At 38.0% G+C, this 24,961-nt stretch overlaps 1 protein-coding gene across 4 annotated transcripts in view; it reads right to left on the bottom strand.

The window, feature by feature from the left end:
- The window catches only part of RPS6KA3 (ribosomal protein S6 kinase A3), a 111,443-nt gene that overhangs the window by 55,966 nt on the left and 30,516 nt on the right, over positions 1 to 24,961 (bottom strand). The window contains exon 1 of one of the 4 annotated variants that reach the window (XM_049873252.1): positions 5,470 to 6,703. The exons of the other annotated variants lie outside the window; for them this stretch is intronic. Within the exon in view, the coding sequence (XP_049729209.1) occupies positions 5,470 to 5,508 (39 nt within the window). The 5' untranslated portion in view covers positions 5,509 to 6,703. Of the gene's footprint in view, positions 1 to 5,469; positions 6,704 to 24,961 lie in introns of those variants that run through there. 4 annotated transcript variants of the gene reach the window in all.

Raw genomic sequence — 24,961 nt, 5'->3', positions numbered from 1 at the left:
GGGTTATTTCCTGATCCCTAAACTTTTTTTTTTTAATATCAGAGTAATACATGCACACGGATAACAAATCAAATAGTGAGAGAACAGCTTATGATGAAAAGTAAGTTTCCCTTCACCTCCATGCCCAGGCCTTTTAAAAAAATTAGTTCTTTCTACACTTTACTTTGATAAATTTCTCACTTCCTTAAGCTCAAGACAATGCCTACTGACTTAAAAATAGGAAAGATGAGGGGCTAACACATTATGCCCATTCCTTCCACCAGCTTCCTCCTCACTGTTTGGTAATTATATTACTTTTACATAAACCTCTTGACTCTTCTCTTGTCAGTTTTGGACAGAATTTCAACTCCTTTGTAAAATGAGGCTATCAGTGCCCTTACATTCTTTCCCTCAGACTTACTCCCACCCCCTTCCACCTGCTGCTAGCTGTATTTTTACCTTTTTATTAAAGTTATTATCCCCTCTTATGGATTGAATTGTGTCCCCTCAAAATATATGTCAACTTGGCTAGTCCATGATTCCCAGTATTGTGTGACTGTCCACCATTTTGTCACCTGATGTGATTTTCCTTTGTCTTGTAAATTCTATATGATGTTAATGAGATGGGATTAGTGGCAGTTATGTTAATGAGGCAGGACTCAACCTACAAGACTGTGTCAAGCTAATCTCTTTTGAGACATAAAAGAGAGAAGAAAAAGAAACAAGAACCAGGAGAACAGCGGGTCCTTTGGACCTGGAGTCCCTGCGCTGAGAAGCTCCTGGACCAGGGAAGACTGATGACAAGGACCTTGCCCCAGAGCCAACAGAGAGAGAGAAAGCCATCCCCTGGAGCTGACACCCTGAATTTAGATTTCTAACCTCCTAGACAGAGAGAGAATAAATTTCTCTTTGTTAAAGCCATTCACTTTTGGTGTTTCTGTTATAGCAGCACTAGATAACTAAGACACCTCCCTTTTTAACACTTCATCAAATACTTAAATTCATGATTAAATTTTACTTTGATTTGGATACGGACTATGAATTTCTTATTCTGTTTTCTGTTTCTAATAGCCTCTCCTTTTGTAGGGGGGAGGGTAGAGGTTAATTTACTATTGTTCTTAAATGTTTCTTAGCCTTTACTCATACTTTCCATTCTTTGGAGAGCCCCTTTCTCTCCTGGAGACCTCTCTTCCCCTGCACTCTGGATGGTTGTTCGCTAGGCCAGCTACACAGCTGTCACCTTGCCATATCTCTTTAGTGCTTTTCTGGTTGAATCCACTCTTTTCAGTTTCCCACGTCTCTCTCTTTTTTAGATTACTCCCTTGTAACTTCCTAAGAAAGGTGATACAATAGAAAGCTTTCTGAACTCTGAACGCCTGAAAATGTCTCTATTTTGTCTTCACATTTGTATAGTTTGGCTTGGTACCAAAATCTAGGATAAAAATAATCTTGCCTCAAGAACTTTGACGCTATTGGTCATCGGTCCATGGCCTTCCGGCAGCTGGTGTTGCTGATGAGATGTGTACTGCTCATCTGATTTACATTTTTTGGGTAGGTGACTTGCTTTTTCTTTCTGGAAGCTTTAAGGATTTTCTCTGTTCTTGTATTTCTGATATTTCCATACTAGTGACATAAATACGGGTCTTCTTTCTTCAGAATGTTGCACGCTTGGTGAACATTTTAATTTGAAGACTTGAATTCTAACATTTCTTTGATAATTTCTTTCCATCCATTTTTCCTGCTTCCCTTTTTGCAACTCCTCCATTAGCTGGATATTCTCTCTCTGAAACTGAATCCTTTATGCTGCTTATCTTTTTTCTCCTATTATCTGTTTCTACTTTGAAGACTTCCTGGACTTTATCTTCCCATACTCTAGTGATTTTTTTTTAAATTCTGGCAAATGTTATATTGAAACAAACTTAGAAGTGATTCTTTTCTCAGAGTGTTTCTTTTTTCTTAAATAGCACCTTCTTCCTCCACTCCTACCCACTCCCCCAATGAATGTAATCATTCCAAATTCCATTTAGGACACTAACTAGAATTTAAAAAAATCTTTTGTTACATTGGGGCCCAGGGAGTACAGAAAGTGTCCTTGGACGTGGAGAGAAAAGATCAATGCCTGTGATGAATTTGACACTGGCCCAAGTTTCAAAAGTTAGCCACTGTTTTGCCCTGAACACAGTTTTCTATTCCTTCTAAATCTAAGGCTTTTTTTTTTTTTTTTTTGCTAATCATACCAGCAAACTATTTTCTATCTACTTCTATGTGTATGGGATGTCACAGTAGTATAATAGGTAAAATATCCTTGGTTGATAACTCAATGCCCAGACTGTGCTCAATGTCGCCAGTTTTTCTAAGCCACGGGACCGTGAGTGTTTTAGAAACGAACCTGAAGTTCCCTAGGACATAATCCTAATGTTTAGGCAACCCTGGATAACAGGTAGGAAAGCAACTGTGCTCTTCTACCTCACGCATGTAATCCAATGAGATGGATGCAGAGAGGGGTATCAAGCTTCAGAAGGCACTGATAAGAACAGAGACTGACGCGAGCATGTGACACGCATATCTATGTCACTAACTCACCTGTTACCCACATAAATCTGTCACACAAAAACATAAAACTACAGTTTGACATTTGTAAAACTGGGTTTGTGCCTGCAAGTACATTGTGAAACAACTATGCAAACTTTTATGGAAAAAAAATCATCAATAAAGTAGATCAAAGATATAAATTACATACGTGATGATTACTCTGTGAGGCTCATATATTTTTATGTTCTCTATCACAACTGTAACTTAAATGATATGTGCATACCTGTCCATTCATTACCACAAAAACTTACTTCATGCATCTTAAAAATCATTATAATAATTCCATATTATTTTTACAAAGCTTATGTTTATTTGGTAAGCAAAGGTCTAACTGTAGGCAAAATTTTGAGGCAGGTAGCTGGCAAACTGCGCAACCTAGTATCATTTTTCTACACTTCCACCCCTTTCAGACATTTGCCACCCCAGTCTGGTGTTCAATACCCTCAGGCTATGTATGGGAATTCATAATTTATCCATTCATTCAAACATTTTTTTACTGAGCACTTAATACATGCCGAACTAGATGTCTGAAATATACAGAAAATGAAACAAACCCAAATCACTGCCTTTGTAGATCTTAAACTCTAATGGAGAGACCAAATAATAATAATATCAATAATAATAGGAAAATTGGTGTTGGAACATGATTAAATACTAAGGAAAAAAGATACTGAGCTGGGTAAGGGGATCAGAAGTGAGAGGTGGAAAGGAGGGGCTTGCCATTTTAAATAAAGGAGTTAGGGTCAGCTCTATTAAGGTTATATGTAAGCAAAGTCCTGAAGGAGGTAAGGGAGATAGCCATCTGGGTAAAGAGCATTCCAGGTAGAGGGACTAGCCAGTGCAAAGGCCAGTGCGGAGCACACATGGAGACCAGCGTTAGGATCGGAGCGAAGGAGAGGAAGGGATGAGGCAGAGAAGTAACTGCAACTCAGGTAGCTCTCTTGCTTTTGCTTCTTCCTAATGATCTGGTCCCAGTGAAAATGTTTCTAACCTATGACATATTCTGTTAGGACCATTCCTTTGTTAGAAGTCAATTCAAATTACGTTCCACACTCTGTGCTAGGTGTTAGAAATACTAAGATACAAAAGAGCCCTTGATCTCTAGGAATTTACCTGAAATTTCATTTTTATTAAGGACCTGTTAAGATGCAGCCTTGTGATAGATAACAAAGCCAACTGAGTTAAAAAAAAAATTAGGAATTCTGTACAATCTGACATTTTAGACATGAAAGAAAAATGGCAGAAGAAAATTCACAGACAGGTAGATCTTTTTGTGTTCCTTCAGTGGCAAGGAAAGCTACCTAGTTTGTTTTCCAGGACACAACAATATCTTCCTTAGCTCACCCTTAAATGGTCTTTAAGGTTTATCCTTTAATGGGGTAAAAAATTTACTCCATGGTTCCTTTTCAAGTTGAGGAGGAAAAGTATAATTTTGTTCTTAAAATGTGAAAAAAATTAAAGAAAAGGGCCTGAAATCAATGCTCTCTATTTGAGTTATTACTTTAAAATACTAACATTAAGAAAACAAACTGGGTGATATTAACTGATTTTAAAGAATGATTCAACATTTGGCATTATGCCTTGCCTTGTATACATAATTTCCTTTTTCCTCTCCTCCCTTGAGTCAGGAAGTGTGTTCTTGAAGCATTTATATTTTCTAAATTGTTTTGAATGTCAGGCAATATTATTGAAGTTTGAAGTGAAATATTGAAGTGTTCCCTGGTAAAAGCCAATAAATAAGAATTTTTAAACGATGGACGTGTAACCATGTTTTGGCCCAACATAAAACATATCTTACAACTGAAAAATATATATTTATACTCTGTTTACCCCTTAAATGTAATTCCCTAAAGTAATGAAGGATCACTATCTATACAATCTATAATTCTGTAACATACGGTTTTCTTTTTAAAAATGTTATCTTTCTTTCTGTAAGGTGATCAATATACATAAAAATTATTTGGCTGTGGAACATAATGAGGCTGGTTATTCAAGCAATGGAGAGAAAGCACATTTCAGCTTCTTCTAGATTACAATTCAACTCACTTAATTTGCGAAAGGAATGATAAATGTGCTCAGCATTTTTCATTTCACCTAACTCTTTAAGAGAGCGTTACAAACCAGCTTCTTGTATCTACATCAAAAGAAACAGCCTCACTAGTTCTTCGGACTAACATTTTTCAACACTGCCATGAAGGGCACGTATCTTCTCCCTCCTCCAAATCAGAAACATCAATCAGCAAATTTAATTCTCTTTAAAGGGCAACATGATAGTACAATTTTCAAGGCAAAATATCAAGTCACTTTTATCAGGATTTTGGATTAAATATAATGCAACTTATTACTCACTCAGCACCTTTTAAAGTAATTCTTTGAAAACTGTTCCTGCTCCAAATTACATAGAATTACTTGTTTAAAGTTACTCAGATGTAGAGTTGATTAAAAATACTTCAAAATTTTACAGGAACCACTTCAACAAATACGTGATTTTAACTTTCTGACTATTTCAAATAACACATTCTACCCGTCAAAATATTGCTCCCATTATACTAATCTCTGGAATACAATCAAGTTTGTACTTTTGTTCATGCCTGTTTTAATGAGAGTCACTCATATTACACAAAATTACAAACAGCATCAAGATCAAAATTACTCTATGACTAAAGAGCCGATGTAGAAATGTTTACAAAACATACACAGAGTCGAAATATCTAACAACCATAACTGGCTTACTTTTAATATGTGGAAATATTATCCTTTAGTAGTTCTATAAAAACTAGTTTTGAATTTTGAAAAGCTTAAATGAACAAATAAAATGGACTGATGAATTAATTAGTATAATTATAGTTATCTCCAACTAAAACATTTTATCCTTTAAAGAAGTTTAACAAAGCTTACCCGTATAGAACGAACACGAAAAGATAAAAACTTAAACATGGCTACGAAACCATGATGTTAACAGAATTTCTGACCGAAAACTTAAGTTAAAAAGGGAAGGCCAAGCCCCTGAAAAGTTTTCTCCTACCAGCTGTTCCGGCAATTAGAAAATTTCCTGTCAGGCGGGTCCTGAAAACGCTAGAAAAAGAGGCCTGACAATTTTCCTGTGGTAAAAGAAAGGAGAAACCTAAAGGCAGGAGCACAAATGCAGCTGATAGTTAGGGGCCAGAACAGGAAACCAAAACAGATTTGCTGATAGCAAAATCCTGTTGAAATGTTCTTTTCTCCTGGTTCCCAGCAATCCAATTTTCACAACTGGTGAAATGAACACTTTAGTTTAGAATCCTGAGAAATCCCAGTATTTCTTAACCATATGACCCTTTAAAGCAACTAAAACTAGTCACCACTATTAAAATAATAAAAGTCACTGATGCACATGTGAAATTCTACCCTTTAATGGTTATACACACACTCCAAAGGATATTCTCATGACTTTTCTAAGATTATATGTAGATACGACATGGGTGTTTCCCATCAGTGAGGAAGTTTCATAACTATAGATGGAAAATGAAGATCACATGCAAGAAACGTTTTTATTGCAATGTAAGGACAAATTCTTCTGGGTCTCAAACGTGAGTAAATTACATTTCGACTTACATTGTTTCTTGGTTATATACATCGATGAGGAGCCCTGGTGGTGCAGTGGTTAAAGCACCTGGTTGACAACCAAAAGGTCGGAGGTTGAAACCCACCAGCCACTCCGAGGGAGAAAGATGTGGCGGTCTGCTTTTGAAAAGATTACAGCCTTGGAATCTCTATTGGATGGTTCTACTCTAACCTATAGAGTAGCTATGAGTCAGAATCGACTCAATGGCAGTGGGTTTTTGGATATACATCAACTGTCAACCAGGTCAAAAACTTCACGGCACATAGCTAAAATTCACATCCCTTTTTGATAAAATCTAAAAAAAAAAAAACATATGAAATCCCAGAGCAAAACGAACACTGTAGATGGCAACCCGGAAAAGGAGAGTCAAGTTACCATAAACTCCCTTACTCCATTTCATCCTCTAATAGTTTGCTGAAGTTTTTCTGAGGTATTTTTGCTTTGGAAAATCTTTTTTAAAGCATGCCAACAATTAGAACATGATCACCGTAACAGTGGCACTTAAACAAAAGAAAACAAACCACCAAAAGACAGCAATGCTGAGAGTTATAGGAAAATGATCCACTTAATATACATTAAATCTATGTGGAACAACAAAAACCTCAAGTGTTAATTTTATTTAGCCTACGAGAATTTAATAAAATCACCAAGTTTTCTAAACCTGAAGAGACTCTAGAAAACACCAAGAAAAATCACTCACTGTCTTGTCCATCAAAGATAGGCACATATTTGGAAATGGAGCTATTTATAACGGAGCTCAATTCAGCACTCATTTATTGAGCAAATACTGCTGTTGTTAGGTGCCTTTGAGTCAGTTCCAACTCACAGCCACACTATGTTCAACAGAACAAAACACTGTCTGGTACTGTGCTGTCATCACAATCGTTATGCTTGAGCTCATTGTTGCAGCCACTGCATCAGTCCATCTCGTTGAAGCTCTTCCTCTTCTTTGTTGACCCTCTACTTTACCAAGCATGATATCCTTCTTCCAGGGACTGGTCCCTCCTGAGAACATGCCCAAAGTACGTGGGACCAAGTCTCGCCATCCTTGGTTCTAAGGAGGAGCATTCTGGCTGTACTTCTTCCAAGACATATTTGTTCATTGTTGTCGCAGTCCAAGGTACATTCAAAATTCTTCACCAATACCATAATTCAAAGGCATCAATTTTTCTTCAGTCTTCCATATTCATTGTCCAGCTTTCACATGCATATGAGGCAAACTGGAAACAGCATGGCTTGGTTAGGCTCACCTTAGTCCTTAAAGGGACATCTTTGCTTTTTAACACTTTAAAGAGATCTTTTGCAGCAGATTTGCCCAATGGAAACTGTTTGATTTCTTGACTGTTTCTTCCATGAGTGTTGATTGTGGGTCCAAATAAAACGAAATCCTTTCCAACTTCAATCTCTTCTCTGTTTATCATGATGTTGCTTTTTGGTCCAGTTGTGAGGATTTTTGTTTTCTTTATGTCGAGGTGTTAGCCCTACTGAAGGCTGTGGTCTTTGATCTTCATCAGTAAGTGCTTCAAGTCCTCTTCACTCTCAGCAAGCAAGGTTGTGTCATCTGCATAACGCAGGTTGTTAATGAGTCTTCCTCCAATTCTGATGCCCCATTTTTCTTCCTATAGTCCAGATTTGCAGATTATTTGCTCAGCATACAGATTGAATAGTATGGTGAAAAGATAAAACCCTGACACACATTTTTCCTGAAACCATGCAGTATCCCCTTGTTCTGTTCAAACGACTGCCTCTTAATCTATGTACAGGTTCCATGAGCACAATTAAGTGTTCTGGAATTTCCATTCTTTGCAATGTTGTTCATAATTTGTTATGATCCACACAGTTGAATGTCTTTGCATAGTCAATAAAACACTGGCAAAACAACTCTGGTATTCTCCTTCAGCCAAGATTCATCTGACATCAGCAATGAAAGCAAATATTGGAGTGGCATTATGTGCTGGAGTACTATATCAAAGGCCAGGACTGTCCTGCTATATTAAATTTTTATGGCAATGTTCTATAAATGACCTAATGGAAGGTTTTTTTTTTTTTGGAGGGGAGGGACATTTCATTGTGTTTTAGGTGAATGTTTACATAGCAAATTAGCTTTCCATTCAATAATTCATACACAAATTGTTCTGTGACACTCGTTGCAATTCCCTCAAAGTGTCAGTACTCTCTCCATTTCTTACCCTGGGTTCCCCATTTCTACTCATCCGGGTTCCTTGCCCCTCCCTGCCTTCAAATGCTGCCCTTTTGGTCTCATATGGTTGACTGTTCTAAGGAGTACATTCCTCAAAGGTGTTATTATTTATTTTATAGGCCAGTCTATCATTGGGCTGAAAGATGGACCCCTGAGAGTGGCTTTAGTTCTACGTCAGTGGGCTGTCTTAGGGCAACAGTCTTGGGGGTTCCTCCAGTCTCTATCAGGCCAGTATGCTTGGTCTTTTTTATGAATTTGAGTTTTGTTTTATATTTTTTACCCATTGTATCAGGAACCCTCTATTGTGATCCTGTTCAGAGTGGTCGGTAGCGATCGCCAGGCCCCATCTAGTTCTTCTGGTCTCAGGTTAGAGGAGGCTGTGGTTCATTAGTCCTTTGGAATAATTGCTTGAGTCTTCAGTTTTCTTCATTCTCCTTTGCTCCAGATGGTAAGTGAGCAAGAGACCAATAGTTGTATCTTATGGAAGTTTAAGAATACCTAAAAAATGCTCAGTTTAAAAAATTATCCTATGGAACCAAACCCATTAAAATCAACTGAGACCAAAATAAATATCCAAGATAGAACTCTGAATTCTGCCTAGGAAATTGTGTACTTCTCTTGATTAAAAATACATGCCTAAATTGTTCAACAAGAAAGCACTTAGGAAGTTTTCCATCAGAAAACAAACCCTTCCATTTCGCAAAAGGAATTATTGAACCCTTCTGTGCCCAGCAGTATATACAGTAACCATGAACATTCTCAGGCTCTGAGGTTTATTGGGAAACTGTTGTACTACCAACAGTGTGTGCTGCCACAAGGCAGGGGCCTTTATGACTGAAACCAAAGAAATGGACATGTACCACAAATTACTGTTATTACAGTGTATTGTACGAGGTGTCTGAATTTTTGGTAGGAAAAATAAAAATTCTGAAAATTTTTATTTATTACCCATATATACCAATAGACCCCAGTACAGGCTGTGGGGTATAATTAGTGGTATTTCTTAAGTACCACTACTTAGGTAGGCTTGTGAGAGGGTGTTAGAAAAAAAATCCATACTACCTACCAAAAATTTAGACAAACTCAATGATTCAGCGTGCTTCCATTAATGACAACACATAGTATCAACAAAAAATTCAAAGCAGAAAATAACTGGGTCATCAAAGGGCTAAGAACCATATAGCACAAAACAAAATAGGTGTGTATCTGTAGAGAGCATTCATCAACTTTATTCAAGTAGTACTTCTGAGCAGGAGCAACCAAATATGCTTTTTTAAACTTAAAGGATTAGTCTACATTGACTTTAATTACTACTACTGCTCAGGGTAATAATTCACATTTTGTTGTGTGCTATGCTTTCTTTTATTAAAACCAGTAAAAAAAAAAATTAAAAAGTGGGGGAAAACAAAACAAAAACAGTTGCCATTGAACTGATTGGAGATGCCATGTGTGTGAGAACACAACTGTGCTCTATACGGTTTTCAATGGCTGATTTTTTTGGAAGTAGATCATCAGGTCTTTGTTCCAAGGTACCTTTGGGTGGACTCGAATCTCCAACCTTTTGGTTAGAAGCCAAGCACTTAACCATTTGTACTATCCAGGCATTAAAAAAAAGAGTCAATGCTTCAGATACCAAAATCTGAAGAAAGTCTACCTGAGTTGAAATTTATTAATTAAAACATTTCGTTACTACTATACAAAAGACAAATAGAGCAACGGCAAAAAAATAAAGATTCCAGAAACAAGCTTAAGCATAATTGTAGCACTTTACATCAGAGGGGGACGTCAGGACATTTGGCTACCTATGGGGGGCAGGGAGGGAGATAGAGCTCTCTCTCATATCACACACATTAATAAATTCCAGTCAGATTAAAGAGCTAAACAGAAGAAAGTACTGCAAATATAAGTATATCTTGGAGAATATTTTTAAAAAGCCTTCATAACAAATGTACGAAATGCAGGTGCTATAAAGGAAAACACTGATATAGATTTAACTCAAAAACTTCTTTATATCATAAGGGACCATAAAGTTAAAAGAATAGCTCATGTGATTGGAATACATTGCAATCACTTCTATAGCTCATCACTGAACAACTGCTTTATTCAGGTATCGGCTGTGCCAGCTCTTAAAGTCCTTTAGTACCTTTCCTCTGGCATTTATTTCTGTTTAAGCATGTTACATTGCCTCCACCAGATTAACCGGGAGAACAAGCATCATACTTGTCTTTTTATTATCATAGCAAATACCACATAGTAAAGAGCTCAACTAATGGTTGCCTGGGAATGTATCCCATGCAGAGATCTGAAGTAGACATTGCTTGTATGACTGTAGGCATGAAACTATACATTCTTCTTTATACTTTTTCTAGCTATAACTTTTAAGTTTCTTTAAATTGATCTTACTAAATTTCCAGCTAAATTTGCTTCATTTTTAAATTTTATTGGTGATATCTTTTGCCTTCTTATTCTTTAAAAAGTAACTTTTATTATGAAAACAACGCATGACCATTATAGAAAACTTGTTGCTCTTGTTGTTGTGTGCCGTCGAGTTGCTTTCGACTCATAGTGACCCTATAAGACAGAGTAGAGCTGCCACATAGGGTTTCCGAGGCTTTAATCTTTATGGGATCAGATCGTCAGGTCTTTTCTCCCAAGGAGTAGCTGGTGGGTTGGATTGCCAACCTATCAGTTAGCAGCTGAGCACTTCACTACTGTACCACCAGGGCTCCTACAGCAAACCCAGATAATAAAAATAAACAAAAAGAAGAAAAATGAAAGAGAAAAAAAAACCCACTATTTTGGTGCTTTTCTTTCCATTCTTTTTTCTGTATACACATACACAGTTCATACTATATATACATTATGACTTTTTCTGCAAAGAGTCAGATAGTAAATATTTTCACCTTTATAGACCATATGGTCTCTGTCAACTATCCAACTACTCAACTCTACTTCTGTAGTGTGAAAGCGGCCAGTCAATAAATAAAACAAATGGGTGAGGCTGTGCTCCAATAAAACTTCACTTATAAAACAGGCAGCAGGCCCACAGGTGTAGTTTGCTGGCCCCTGTTCTATATGATTAAATACCCTTCAGTGTATTACTGATTGCAGAAGACTCTACTATACATATCCCCTATTGCTGGTATTTAATCTTTTGTACCACTGTGATGTCCCTATCCTTTGTGTACACCCACAATTATTCAGAAATAATTTTTAAAAATAGAACTGCATGGTCGAGAGAATGCAGCATTTTAAGGTTTTTGATACTAACTTATTTGCCAAGTTGCCTTCCAGGAAGAACCTGAATAATAACCAGGGAAACATACCAAGACCTGGAGCAGGGGCAAAGTAAGGCCCAAAAAAACCCCCATTGCTGTAGAGTTTATCTGGACTCATACCGACCCTTTAGGACACAGCAGAACTGCCCTATAGGGTTTCCAAGGAGTGGCTGAGGGATTCAAACTGCTGACCTCTTGGTTAGGAGCTGAGCTCTTTTTTCTTTTATTTATTTATTTTTACTGTACTTTAGATGAAGGTTTACAGAACTAGCTTCTTATTAAACAGTTCACATATTGTTTTAAGACACTGGTTAACAGCAGCTGAGTCCTTAAGCACTGAGCCAACAGGGCTCTAAACTAAGGCCAGGCCTGGCCAATCAAGGGCCAAATTTGGTATGCCCATTCACTTACATATTGTCTAGGGCTGTCATTGCTCTACAGTGGCTAAGTCTGAGTTAAGCAGTTGCAATGTAAGCATATGGCCCACAAAGCCAAAAATATTTACTACCTGGCCCTTTACAGACAAGGTTTGCAGACCTCTGATCTAGACCCCTCAAACAGAGCAGTATATGCAAAAGCCCCCGGATAGGAATTAGCTTAACGAATTCAAGACACAAAGGGAAGACCAGGGTGGCTAGAAGGTGGTGAACATCGAGGAAAGAAAAAGGAGACAGAGAAGTAGGTAGAAGCCATATTGAGTAGGGCTTCACAGACCATCAAGAAGTTTGGATTTGGATTTTATTTCAAGTGTAATGGGAAACTAAGCATCCCTGTCTTAGGCAATGGCATTGCTATCTATCCCAGGAACCTATAAGTTCTTTTTGGCTCTTTCCTTTCTCACACCTTTTATATCTAATCCATCAGCAAATTCTACTGATTTTATTTCCAAAATAAACCTCAAGTCTGTCTATTTTTATTTCCTCTGCCAATCCTCAAAACAAAACAAAAAACCATCATCTATTGCCATCTATTATGGGTTGAACTGTGTCCCCCAAAAAGATATACTGAAGTCCTAACCCCTAGTGACTCTGAATGTGACCTTATTTGGAAATGGTCTTTGCACATGTAATTAGTTAACATGAGGTCATACTGGAGTAGGGTGGGCCCTAATCCAATATGACTGGTGTCTTTATAAAAAGGGAAGAGACACAGGACACCCAGGGAAGACGATCATGTGAAGACGGAGGCAGAGACTGGAAGTATGCTGCTACAAGCCAAAGAACGCCTGGGCCTACCAGAAGCTGGAAGAGACAGGAAAAAAAAAGATCTTCCTGTAGAGTCTTCTGAGACAGCATGGCCCTGCTGACACCCTGAATTTGGACTTCTAGCTTCCAGAGCTGGGAAAGAATAAGTTTCTGTTGTTTTAAGCCACCCACTTTGTGGTTATTTGTTACGGCAATCCTAGGAAACTAGTAAACCAGCTAACTGGTTTTCTTGCTTCCAAATTTGTCCCCTTTCCAATCCATTCTCTACACAGCAGCCAGAATAATCTTAGAACAGAATCAGACCAGTGTCATGCCTCTGCCTCAAATTCTTTGTGGCTTTTCATCATAGAACAAAATCCAAACTTCTCATGGCCTACGGAACCCTGCTTACCCCAGATCTCCAAAGGTCACTGCTACCACTTTCGCCATCACCTGCCATCCTTCAGTCAATCTGGCCTCCTTCCCAAACTGCAGAGGCCCCAAGCCCTCTCCCAGGTCAGGGCCTTTTGCATTTGCTGTGTCTACCCACAAGGTTGTTTCCACTGAACATCATGGGGCTGGTTCCTTGCCATCATTTAGATTTCAACTACAAAGTCACTGCTTCGGAGAGGCCTTCTCTATCTATAGCAGCTACCCTGTCACACTACTCTATTAATTCTTTTAATCACAATGATCATAATTTAGGATTTTTATCTACTTGTTGACTTGTTAAGTATCTGCCTACACTTGAAAAGAACCCCCAAGACTGCAGGAGGCCTGGTCTGTCTTGTTAACCACTGAATCCCCAGTGGTAGGAACAGAACCTATCACACAGAAGGACCTCAAAAATATTTGTCAAATAAATACTAAGCACATCTCTGCTAAAATTGGGTACTGATTTTTACATTTTAAACAATCTTGCTCAAAAATAGCACTTGTTTATTTTTTAAAAATCAACTCGATTTAGATACAATTTCCATACAATAAGATGGACACATTGTAAGTTTGATGTCTTAACAAATTATACACCCATTTATCACTATCACAATCAAGATACTGAATATTACCATCACCCCGAAAGGTTCCCTTATGCTCCGTCCTAGTAAACCCCGACCCTTAGATAATCACTGACTGCTTTCTATCTCCATAGATGAGATTTCCAATGGTTATTGGCCTTTATTTGTGAAAACAACTGCTTGTGTCTTTTGACCATTTTCCATTGGTTTCTTCATTTTATTAAGAATTCTTTATATAGTAAAGATATAACTTTGTCTTTTGTGAACGTGAATACCTCTTTCCAGTTTATTACTGGTTTTCAACTTTGTTTACATTATTTGCTATATACAAAGTTGTAAATTTTTATGTAATCGAATTTATCTTTTCTGAGTTTCTTCCTTTGTCATCAAGCTTAGAAAGACTTTCCCCACTGTAAGATTAGATACACACACTCATTTTTTGCCCTTATAACAATTTCATTTTGTACAGTGAAATTTTTAAATCTCTTAATTTTTTTTTTGCGCAGTATATGGTAAAGACTTCCTCAAAACGGATAACCAATTGTCCCAACATGCTTTGACAAGTTCTTACCCTACAGACTTATAATTTGAGTACTTTGAAATGCGCTTGCCAAATTATCCTCCAGAAAGGTTGTCATGACTAAAGTAGTGGTTAAAAGCATGGAATATGTGTCCTGGTTCTGCTCCTTAGAAGTGAGGATGGCAAGACTTCTTAAGTACTTTGGACATGTTCTCAGTAGGTACCAGTCCCTGGAGAAAGACATCATGCTTGGTAGAGGGTCATCTAAAAAGCGGAAGACCTTCAAGGAGATGGACTGACATGGTGGCTCCAACAATGGGCTCAACCATAACAATGATTGTGAGAATGGTGTAGTCCTGGGCAGTGTTTCATTCTGTTGTACATAGGGTTGATATGAGCCAGAACTGATTCAACGGCACCTAACAACAACAAATTTCCTCCTTACTAAGAGTTCTTTTTAAAAATCAGGAATGAATGTCAAATTTTATACAATGTCTTTTTAATATCTATTAATATAGTCACTTATATTTTCTCCTTTGACTTACTGATTTGATAACTTAGATCAACAGATTTACTAATGTTGACTTACATTTTTATTTTCTGGAAAAAATCCATTATTTTAATATAATTCTGTATTTGATCTATGTTCTGCTGCTATTCATAAGGTTTTCACTGGTCAATTTTTTAAGAAATAGATTGTCGGGTCTTTCTTCCTACTGTGTTTTAGTCTGGAAGATCTGCTGAAACCTGTCCAAGATGGGTGACCCTGGTGGTATTTGAAATTCGGATGGCATAGCTAAAAGCATCACAACAACATGCAACCCACCACAGTATGACAAACTGACAGACGAGTCGTGGGATAACAGTGGAACACTGATATGATGCTGGAAGATGAGCCTCTCAGGTTGGAAGGCACTCAAAATACAACTGGGGAAGGGCTTTCTCCTAACAGTAGAGTTGACCTTAATGACGTGGATGGAGTACAGCTTTCGGGACTTTCATTTGCTGATGTGGCACGACTCAAAATGAGAAGAAACAGCTGCAAACCTCCATTAATAATCAGAACATGGAATGTATGAAGTATAAATCTAGGAAAACTGGAAGTTGTCAAAGTGAAACGGAATGCTTGCAAATAGATATCCTAGGCATTAGTGAGCTGAAATGGACTGGTATCGTCCATTTTGAATCAGACAATCAAATGGTCTACTATGCTGGGAATGACAAATTGAATAGGAACGGTGAACATTTCAACATCTATCTTGAAGAACAACACTGTCAATGACAGGATAATATCTATATGCCTACAAGAAAGACCAGTCAATACGACTATTATTCAAATTTACACACCAACCACTAATGTGAAGGGTAGATAAATTAAGATTTTTTAATCAATTTCCACAGTCTGAAATTGACCAAATATACAATCAGGATACATGGAAAACCCTGAGACTATGGCCCTCGGACATCCTGTTAACTCAGAACTGAAGCCACTGCCAAAGTCCACCTTTCAGCCAAAGATTAGACAGGTCCATACCATAAAACAATCAATGACACACATGAGGAACATGCTTCTTAGTTGATTCAAGCATATGAGACCAAGTGGGCAACACCCGCCCAAAAGCAAAGACTAGAAGGCAGGAAGTGACAGGAAAACAGGATGAATGGACACTGGGAACCTGGGCAGTAAAGGGAACAAGGGAGAGTGCTGACCCATTGTGGGGATTGCAACCAATGTCACGAAAAAAATTTGTGTATGAATTTTTGAATGAGAAACTAATTTGTGCTGTAAACTTTCACCTAAAACACAATAAAATAAAATAAAAAAACATGCACAGATAATTACTGGTGATTGGAATACAAAAGTTAGAAACAAAGAAGAAGGATCAGTAGTTGGAAAATATGGCCAGGGTGACAGAAACTACTCCAGAGATCACATGATAGAATTTTTGCAAGACCAATGACTTCTTCATTGCAAATACCTTTTTTCAACAACGTTAAGTGGCAACTATACACGTGGACCTAGCCAGATGGAAAACACAGGAATCATATCAACTACATCTGTGGAAAAAGATGATGGAAAAGCTCAATATCATCAGAACAAGGCCAGGAGCCAACTGTGGAACAGACCATCAATTGCTCATATTCAAGTTCAAGTTGAAACTGAAGAAAATTAAAACAAGTCCACGAGAGCCAAAGTACAACTTTGAGTATATCCCACCTGAATTTAGAGACCATGTCAAGAATAGATTTGATGCATTGAACATTTATGACCAAAGATGGGACGAACTGTGGGATGACATCAAGGACATCATACATGAAGAATGTAAAAGGTCATTAAAAAGACAGGAAAGAAAGAAAAGACCGAAATGGATGTCAAAAAAGACTCTGAAACTTGCTCCTAAACGTGGAGCCACTAATGTGAATGGAAGAAATCATGAAGTAAAAGAGCTGAACAGAAGGTTTCAAAGGGTGACTTAAGAAGATGAAGTACTATAGTGAAATGGGCAAAGACCTGGAGTTAGAAAACCACAAGGGAAAAACACGATCGGCATTTCTCAATGTGAAAGAACTGAAGAAAAAATTCAAGCCCTAGTTGCAATACTGAAGGATTCTATGGGCACAATATTAAACGATGAAGGAAGCATCAAAAGAAGATGGAAGGAATACAGAGTCACTGTCCCTAAAAGAACTGGTTGATGTTCAACCATTTCAGGAGGTAGCATATGATCAAGAAACAATGGTACTGAAGGAAAAGGTCCAAGCTGCACTGAAGGCACTGGCAAAAAACAAGGTTCCAGAAATTGACGGAATATCCATTAAGATGTTTCAACAAATGGATGTAACGCTGGAAGAACTCAGTCATCTATACCAAGAAATTTGGAAGACAGCGACCTGACCAACTGACTGAAGAGATCCATATTTGTACCCGTTCCAAAGAAAGGTGATGTGACAGAATGCAGAAAATATTGAATATCATTAATATCACACACAAGTAAAATTTTGCTTAAGATAATCCAAAAATGGTTGCAGCAGTACATCAACAGGGAACTTTCAGAAATTCCAGCTGGATTCAGAAGAGGACGTGGAATGAGGGATGTCACTGCTGATGTCAGACAGATTTTGGCTAAAAGCAGAGAATACCAGAAATGTGTTTACCTGTATTTTATTGACTATGCAAAGGAATTCGACTGTGTGGATTATAATAAATTATGGATAACATTACAAAGAGTGGGAATTCCAGAACACTTAATTGTGCTCATGCAGAACCTGTACACAGACCAAGAGGCAGTCATTCAAACAGAACAAGCGCATACTGCATGGTTTAAAACCAGAAAGGTGTACGTCAGGGTTGTATCCTTGCACCATACTTATTCAATCTGTATGCTGAGCAAATAATCCGGGAAACTGGACTATATGAAGAAGAATGTGGCCTCAGGATTGGAGCAAGTCTCATGAACATCCTGCGATATACAGATGACATGACCTTGCTTGCTAAAGTAAAGAGGACTTAAAACACTTGCTGATGAAGATCAAAGACTACAGCCTTCAGTACGGATTACATTTCAACATAAACAGAAATCCTCACAACTGGACCAAAAAGCAACATAATGATAAATGGGGAAAATATTGAAGTTGTCAAGGATTTCATTTTACTTGCATCCACAATCAATGCCCATGGAAGCAGTAGTCAAGAAATCAAACGATGTACTGCACTGGGCAACTCTGCTGCAAAAGATCTCTTTATAGTATTGAAAAGCAAAGATGTCACTTTGAGGACTAAGGTATGCCTGACCAAAGCCACGGTGTTTTCAATCGCCTCATATGCTTGTGAAAGCTGGACAACGAATAAGGAAGACCAAGGAAGAATTGATGCCTTTGAATTATGGTATTGGTGAAGAATATTGAATACCATGGATTGCCAGAGTACAAACAAATATGTCTTTGAAGGACGTACAGCCAGAACGTTCCTCCTTAGAAGTGATGATGGCAGGACTTTGTCTCATGTAGTTTGGACATGTTATCAGGAGGGACCAGTCCCTGGAGAAGGACATCATGGTTGGTAAAGTAGAGGGTTGGTGAAAAACGGGAAGACCCTTGACAAGATAGACTGACAAAGTGGCTGCAACAATGGGCTCAAACATAGCAATGATTGTGAGGATGGTGCAGGACCGGCAGCATTTCGTTCGCTATGAATTGGAACTGACTCAAAGACACCTTACAACAATTTAACAACAATTTGATATTTATGTAGGATTTTGCATCTATATTCATAAATTAAATTAGCATAAGATTTCCTTTTCTGTGTTAACTTTATAAAAGAAGCTAGAAGGCAATGCAGACTTTTTGCTGTGGTTTAGGACATTTTAATGGAATGATCGATTCCATGAAAACTTCAGAGATTTCTGCTATGAAATCATTGGGGCCTGGCACTGTAGTTGGGAGTGGTGGTGGTGTTAATTCCTTAACAACTTCAATTTCTCATATGGCTATTGGTATACTCAGTTTTTCCATCTCTTCCCAAGTTTGTTTGGTATTATTTAGGTTTTCCTCGAAAACCATATATTTCAGCAAGATTTTCATATTAGTATAGAGCTACACGTAGTAGTCTACTATGCTTTAATTAAATTTAAGGGAAACTTCAGGCATTTATAAAAGTAGAATAGTCAAATGAATGCTTATGTACCTGTCACTCAGCTTTAACAATTACCAACTCACGGCTGATGTTGTTTCATACACTCTCTTCCCCAACTCCTGTAATTATTTTGAAGCAAATCCCAGACATTTCATCTGTAAATATTTCAGTTGCTATGATGATGTTTTAATCTCCTTCTTATCTATGGTTATATCCTGTTTTGCTATCCTAATATTGTGTGTACATTTGCTTTGGGTTTTTTTTTTTTCCTGTTTTCTAATTCACCGATTTTGGAATTTCTATTTAATTCCTTCCTCTTGCTTTTTATAGATTTACTTTGTAATTCTTTCTCTAGCTTCTTTCATGGAGTCCCAGAAATTCATTCATTTATTAATAAAAGTCTTCTTTCAAGTATAACTATAACATCATTTATTAATACTATTATGTTCTAGGCACTGTGCTACATATTTAAAATTATCTTAGTTCATTTTCACCACAGTGAGGTGGGTACTAACTTTACATTTCACACTTCACCACAGTGTCAAGTACTTCACACATTACAGATAAAGAAACCGAGGCTTAAAGTGAAGTAACCCACCCAAGTTCACACAGAAAATGGCAATCATTATGATGGTGGTAGTGGCGGGGAGGATAGCCAAGTAATTCTCTCTGGGGAAGGAAGGAGGGTGCACATGCATGGCAGACTACTGACTTATGTCAGTAACCAGGAGATGCTAAACCTTCTGATAAGGCCCTACAGGAAGAAGGCTCAGTAGAGGGGCCATAGCAGAGCTCCTGGCAACTTTTCTACACCATTCATTACACTTATCTGGCGAAGTCCAACCCTGGTCAAACCCAATTATCAACCAGCTCCACGACTGTGCCTGAACAGCTGAACACTGCTGAAGAAATACCAGTCCTATGATAAAAACTTAAAATGAACACATTCTTAATTATTTCTTTTAGATACAATTGTTTTGACTAAATCATTCTAGTTTTCAGACACTGTGAGGTTTAATGTCTAAGGAGTTCTGTTTAAGTGCAGGAGAACTGTTCTCTAGTGCACATCCATCAGTAGACAATGTTCTTTCTAGCACAAGAATGGTGAAGGTGCTGCGGTACTAAGGTTTTACATCAGAGATGGAAAACTAGTGTCATGACAGCTTGTACCAAATGGCAGGGGCTTCCCAGAGCACTGAGAGGGGTCGATTTTAAGGCTTGTTGGAGCTCAATGGGAAAACCTGCTATGTTCTACTTGCACTATCTCCTGTGGGCCTGGTGAGGGGCAGGAGCACCACCAGCCCAGGACTGAGTCTTACGGTAAGCAACACCACACACTAAGAAGGTACTGTTCCTCTCCCTGTGCACAAATTTCTTTTTTGTTTCTTGGCCTAAAATTTTTTCTACTCAGAAATGTTTGTCTAAAACGGTGAAATGAAAAGAATCATTTAGGTAACAGAGTGACAACCTTCAACATGCTAGTATTTCAGGTTGACTCAAGTCATCCAGTCACACTTGAGCTTAACTTTAAATCAGTCTGCTTTCTTTCCAAATATAGGTGAGATCATTCAAACTGAAAGACTGGGCATTGTGATGAGAAGACTAGAGCAGAAAAGAAGCAATTTTGGATCAGAGGCACCATATAAGGTAGACTAACCAGAGAGAAATATGATAGGAAAAAAAATGGGGTCATATTTTTTTCACACTCTTAGGGCCTAATGGACACTAAAACCAAACCAAACCCACTGTCTTCGAGTCAATTACGACTCACAGCGACCCTATAAGACAGTGTAGAACTGCCCCACAGAGTTTCCAAGGAGCACTTGGTGGATTCAACCTGCCGACCTTTTGGTTAGCAGCCGTAGCTCTTTTTTTTTTTTTTTAAATAATTTTTATTGGGCTTTAAGTGAAAGTTTACAAATCAAGTCAGTCTGTCACGTATTAGCTTATATACACCTTACTGCATACTCCCATTTACTCTCCCCCTAATGAGTCAGCCCACTCCCTCCTTCCAGTCTCTCCTTTCGTGACTGTTTTGCCAGTTTCTAACCCTCTCTACCCTCTCATCTCCCCTCCAGACAGGAGATGCCAACACACTCTCAAGTGTCCACCTGATACAAGTAGCTCACCCTTCATCAGCATCTCTCTCCAACCCATTGTCCAGTCCCTTCCATGTCTGATGAGTTGTCTTCGGGAATGGTTCCTGTCCTGGGCCAACAGAAGGTTTGGGGACCATGACCACCGGGATTCTTCTAGTCTCAGTCAGACCATTAAGTCTGGTCTTTTTAGGAGAATTTGTGGTCTGCATCCCACTGATCTCCTGCTCCCTCAAGGCTTCTCTGTTGTGCTCCCTGTCAGGGCAGTCATCGGTTGCAGCCGTAGCTCTTAACCACTACGCCACCAGGGTTTCCATAAGGGACACTAGTAAGTGAAAAAATAGCCCTGAAAGAGAGCCAAAAATGTAGCCAATGGAAACTTTAATGCTTGGAAATTTTGCCTAGTGCACACATACTCCATTTAATGCCACCATGCAGTGCTCATTATACTGCTATTTATCTCAGAAATATGGTCTGAATCCATATATACTTAAATCCACTAGAGTACATTTTTTCCCATGCTCTGAGTGCTAAAATACACTCTCAGCCAATGAGAGCTAGAATGACAGACAACACTGCATACAAGTAGTCAATGAGTGTTGTTAATGCAGCAGGGACAAATAAGCACTGTCAACGAGCACTCTATTGTACTTTCCTGTGATGAGTGAGTTCTTCAACCGACTATTGTTTATTCTACTAGGGTGCCTCTTTCTGTAGTTTGTGTTTGATCCCTGATGGCTCCAAGAGCTGTGCAAGCTTGTGCTGGACTCATGGTTATGAGTATCATTTTGGATGCTCAAATGCAAGTTTTAAGGCAGCTTGAGGAACCTTCAAGGAAATGGAGGATAAAATCAGCAGGAAAACAGGAACTGGTACAATTCCTTGGATATTATGAAGGCTGTCATAAACATCGCCATAGCCTTATGGTTACTGGAATAATGGTATGTGTGGAAGCTGGAAAGCACTACTGCTAGAGGTTGATCATGACTTCAGGGGATTTGAAAACAAGAACATGGCATTGCCAGTGTATTGCTGCCTATATTCTTTATGGGGGTGCTACTCCTTAACCTTTCATTTGAGATCATCTACAATGTATCCTCGACTTGTATTTTTAAGCGAATTTTTCTGACTACTAATGAGCTTTCTCTTATTCTCAACAGTCATGCACATGTCTCTGATATAAGTATGAACTACAAAGACTGAGTTGATAAGTATGCTTAGGATTTGTATTAATATAATATTTACAAAATTGATGTTATGAGCAATTAATGAATGCACACTCATTTGAAATAAATGATAAAGAGAACAGAAAGGTCAAAGGCCCAAGTTAAGGGAAAGTCAACTCATTTCACAATTTTGGCTGAAGCCAGGCCTATCGTCAGCTGCAAAATTACTGGATACAACCCTACTTCCTAAGGGGCAAACTTTATCCCTGGTAAATAGTCTGGGAAAGCTGGATCAGTCACTGGAAGGAAGAGGACAGGAAAATTAACATTTATTAGGCTCTTACTTTGTGCTAGGTAGTTATTTGTCTCCTTTAATGCTCAATTCTCAAAAGAATCTTTGCCTGATACTGCAAAAACTGTTAAGAGAATCATTTCCCCAATAAACAGAAAATTAATTATTCTTGGGTGACTAAGGAGACCTCAAAAGTCAAGACTCTCTATTTCTTCAGCATGCATCATGCAGAGCATGGAGTCCTTTGGCCAGCTGAGGAAGGATGGAACATTCTGGAGCCTGGGAAACTATCTTGGCTTGAGATGCTATGCGGTACTCTACTTTTGCTAAGGGGGCAGGCTCTCTCCCCTGCCCCACAGGACTAAAGGATAAACATAATCAAGTCTCTCCAGGAAGGGAGATAGAACAAAAGATACTGGCTTGCGTAAGTTAATTGGTATGACATTCAACTAATTATATATATAAATATGGATTAGTAAAGCAAACATTCCTGGGGGAAGGGGATGGAGAAAGTTGATGACTAGTTATATTTTGGTATGGATAAATTTAACTAAATAAATTTATGTGATACATGGAGAAAATAAAAGTTTTTTTACATCTGGTGAGTAAAGACAGGAAAAGGATTGAACCTTTAGACAACCAGAAGAAAAGACAGCAGTATTAAAATTCTAGAAGAATGGGAGAAAAGCAGCTCTAGGATATGGGAGATAGGCAGATTACAGGGTAAAGGGAATTGTTTTTTAATTTGCTTTCTTTGTATTTTTTTTTTTTTTTGTACCTACCTTAAATTCTTCCCACCTTGCAACAGGCTCTCAAGGGAATTTTTTTTTTGTTATATTTTTAAATTTTTTATTGCACTTTAGATGAAGGTTTATAAAACAAACCAGTTTCTCATTAAACAGTCAGTACACACATTGTTCTATGACATTGGTTAACAACCCCACAACATGTGAACGCTCTCCCTTTTCAACCTTGGGTTCCCTTCAAGGAAATTTTTAATACTGAAACCTACTGGATAACTTCTCTCTTCTATTTTTTTTTTTACCCCTGAAGATAACCTTCCTGGAACCACCTCTGTCTGCTTTAATCTGGATTGATTATCCTCTAAGCCTATTGAATGAACTAGTCTCCTGAAACTTCCTTCATTCATCATATTGAGAAGAAACTTTATCACAGTTGTAGTGCTAGGTCCCTTGTTTCCTGAATCCCATGTTTCTTCTTCTCACTTAACAACCCTCTAGTGTGGGTGGAGCTCATTTTCCAGCACCTTCCTGGAAAAAGGGTACATGTCTAAAATTTTCTGGGTTGAAAATCATTTCACTAAGCACATCATCAAAGGCATGTCTTCTGATTTCCAATGTTGAGAAGTATGACGTCATCATTATACCTAATCTTCACCTAATCTTCTATATATATTTTTAAAAAATCTTTAAAAGCTTTTAGGATCTTCTTTTTATCCCTGGTGTTTTGATATTTCATTATAATGAGCAGGGTTTGTCGTTGTTGTTCACTAATAGGTTACCAGTAGGCTGTTTTAATCTCGACACTCATTGTCCTCATTTTGGGAAAAACTTTTTTTTATATATTTTGGTATCCAATACTAAGATCATGATTATCACTGTATCATTATGAAAAAAAATTGGTGTGAATTAAAATGTGTCACACCATCGATTATAACAAGCATTTCAATTTTAGAGATGTTAGAATGTGGGGAAAATAACCAGGTACCTTTTGGTGTTCCCTAATTTCTTCCCCTCCATTTTATTTCTTTGTGGAATTTCCATTAGTTAGATGATAGATTTTCTATCTTTTTGTCTTATTGGTCTATTTTGGGGGAGATCTCTTCAACTTTATAGCTTCTAAATATTCTACTAAAACACAAAAAAGTCCTATCACATTTTTAGTTTCTAAAAGTTTCTTCTTTATCTGATCCTTCTTCTTCATCTTCTTTTTTTAAAAATAGAATTCTATTCTTGTTTTGGAAATCCTGGTGGCATAGTGGTTAAGAGCTACAGCTGCTAACCAAAAGGTCAGCAGTTAGAATCCACCAGGCACTCCCTGGAAACCCTATGGGGCAGAGTTCTACTCTGTCCTGTAGGGTCGCTATGAGTAGGAATCGATGGCAGTAGGTCTGGGTTTTTTAATTTTATTGTTTTAGGGATTCCACTGAGTTTCTTAACACTCCAAGGGTACTAACTTTTCTTTGTCCTTTTCCCCGCATTGTCTATTCCTCCAAGATCCTCCTCCTGTTTATTTTGATTTCATTCTTTCATGCTGGAAGCCTTCCTCGAAAATCTGGTGATATTTGGCTTTTAACTCATTTTCAAGAGTGGGGCCTAAGAAGTGAACTAGAAGATCTGGAGCTTGTGTTCTTGTGAATGACTAGATGTAGTTAGAGCAC

The sequence above is a fragment of the Elephas maximus genome, chromosome X (assembly GCF_024166365.1).
Source record: "Elephas maximus indicus isolate mEleMax1 chromosome X, mEleMax1 primary haplotype, whole genome shotgun sequence".
NCBI lineage: Eukaryota > Metazoa > Chordata > Mammalia > Proboscidea > Elephantidae > Elephas > Elephas maximus.
The sequence above is the reverse complement of the archived record's forward strand: the minus strand, read 5'-3'. Positions and strand labels throughout refer to the sequence as shown.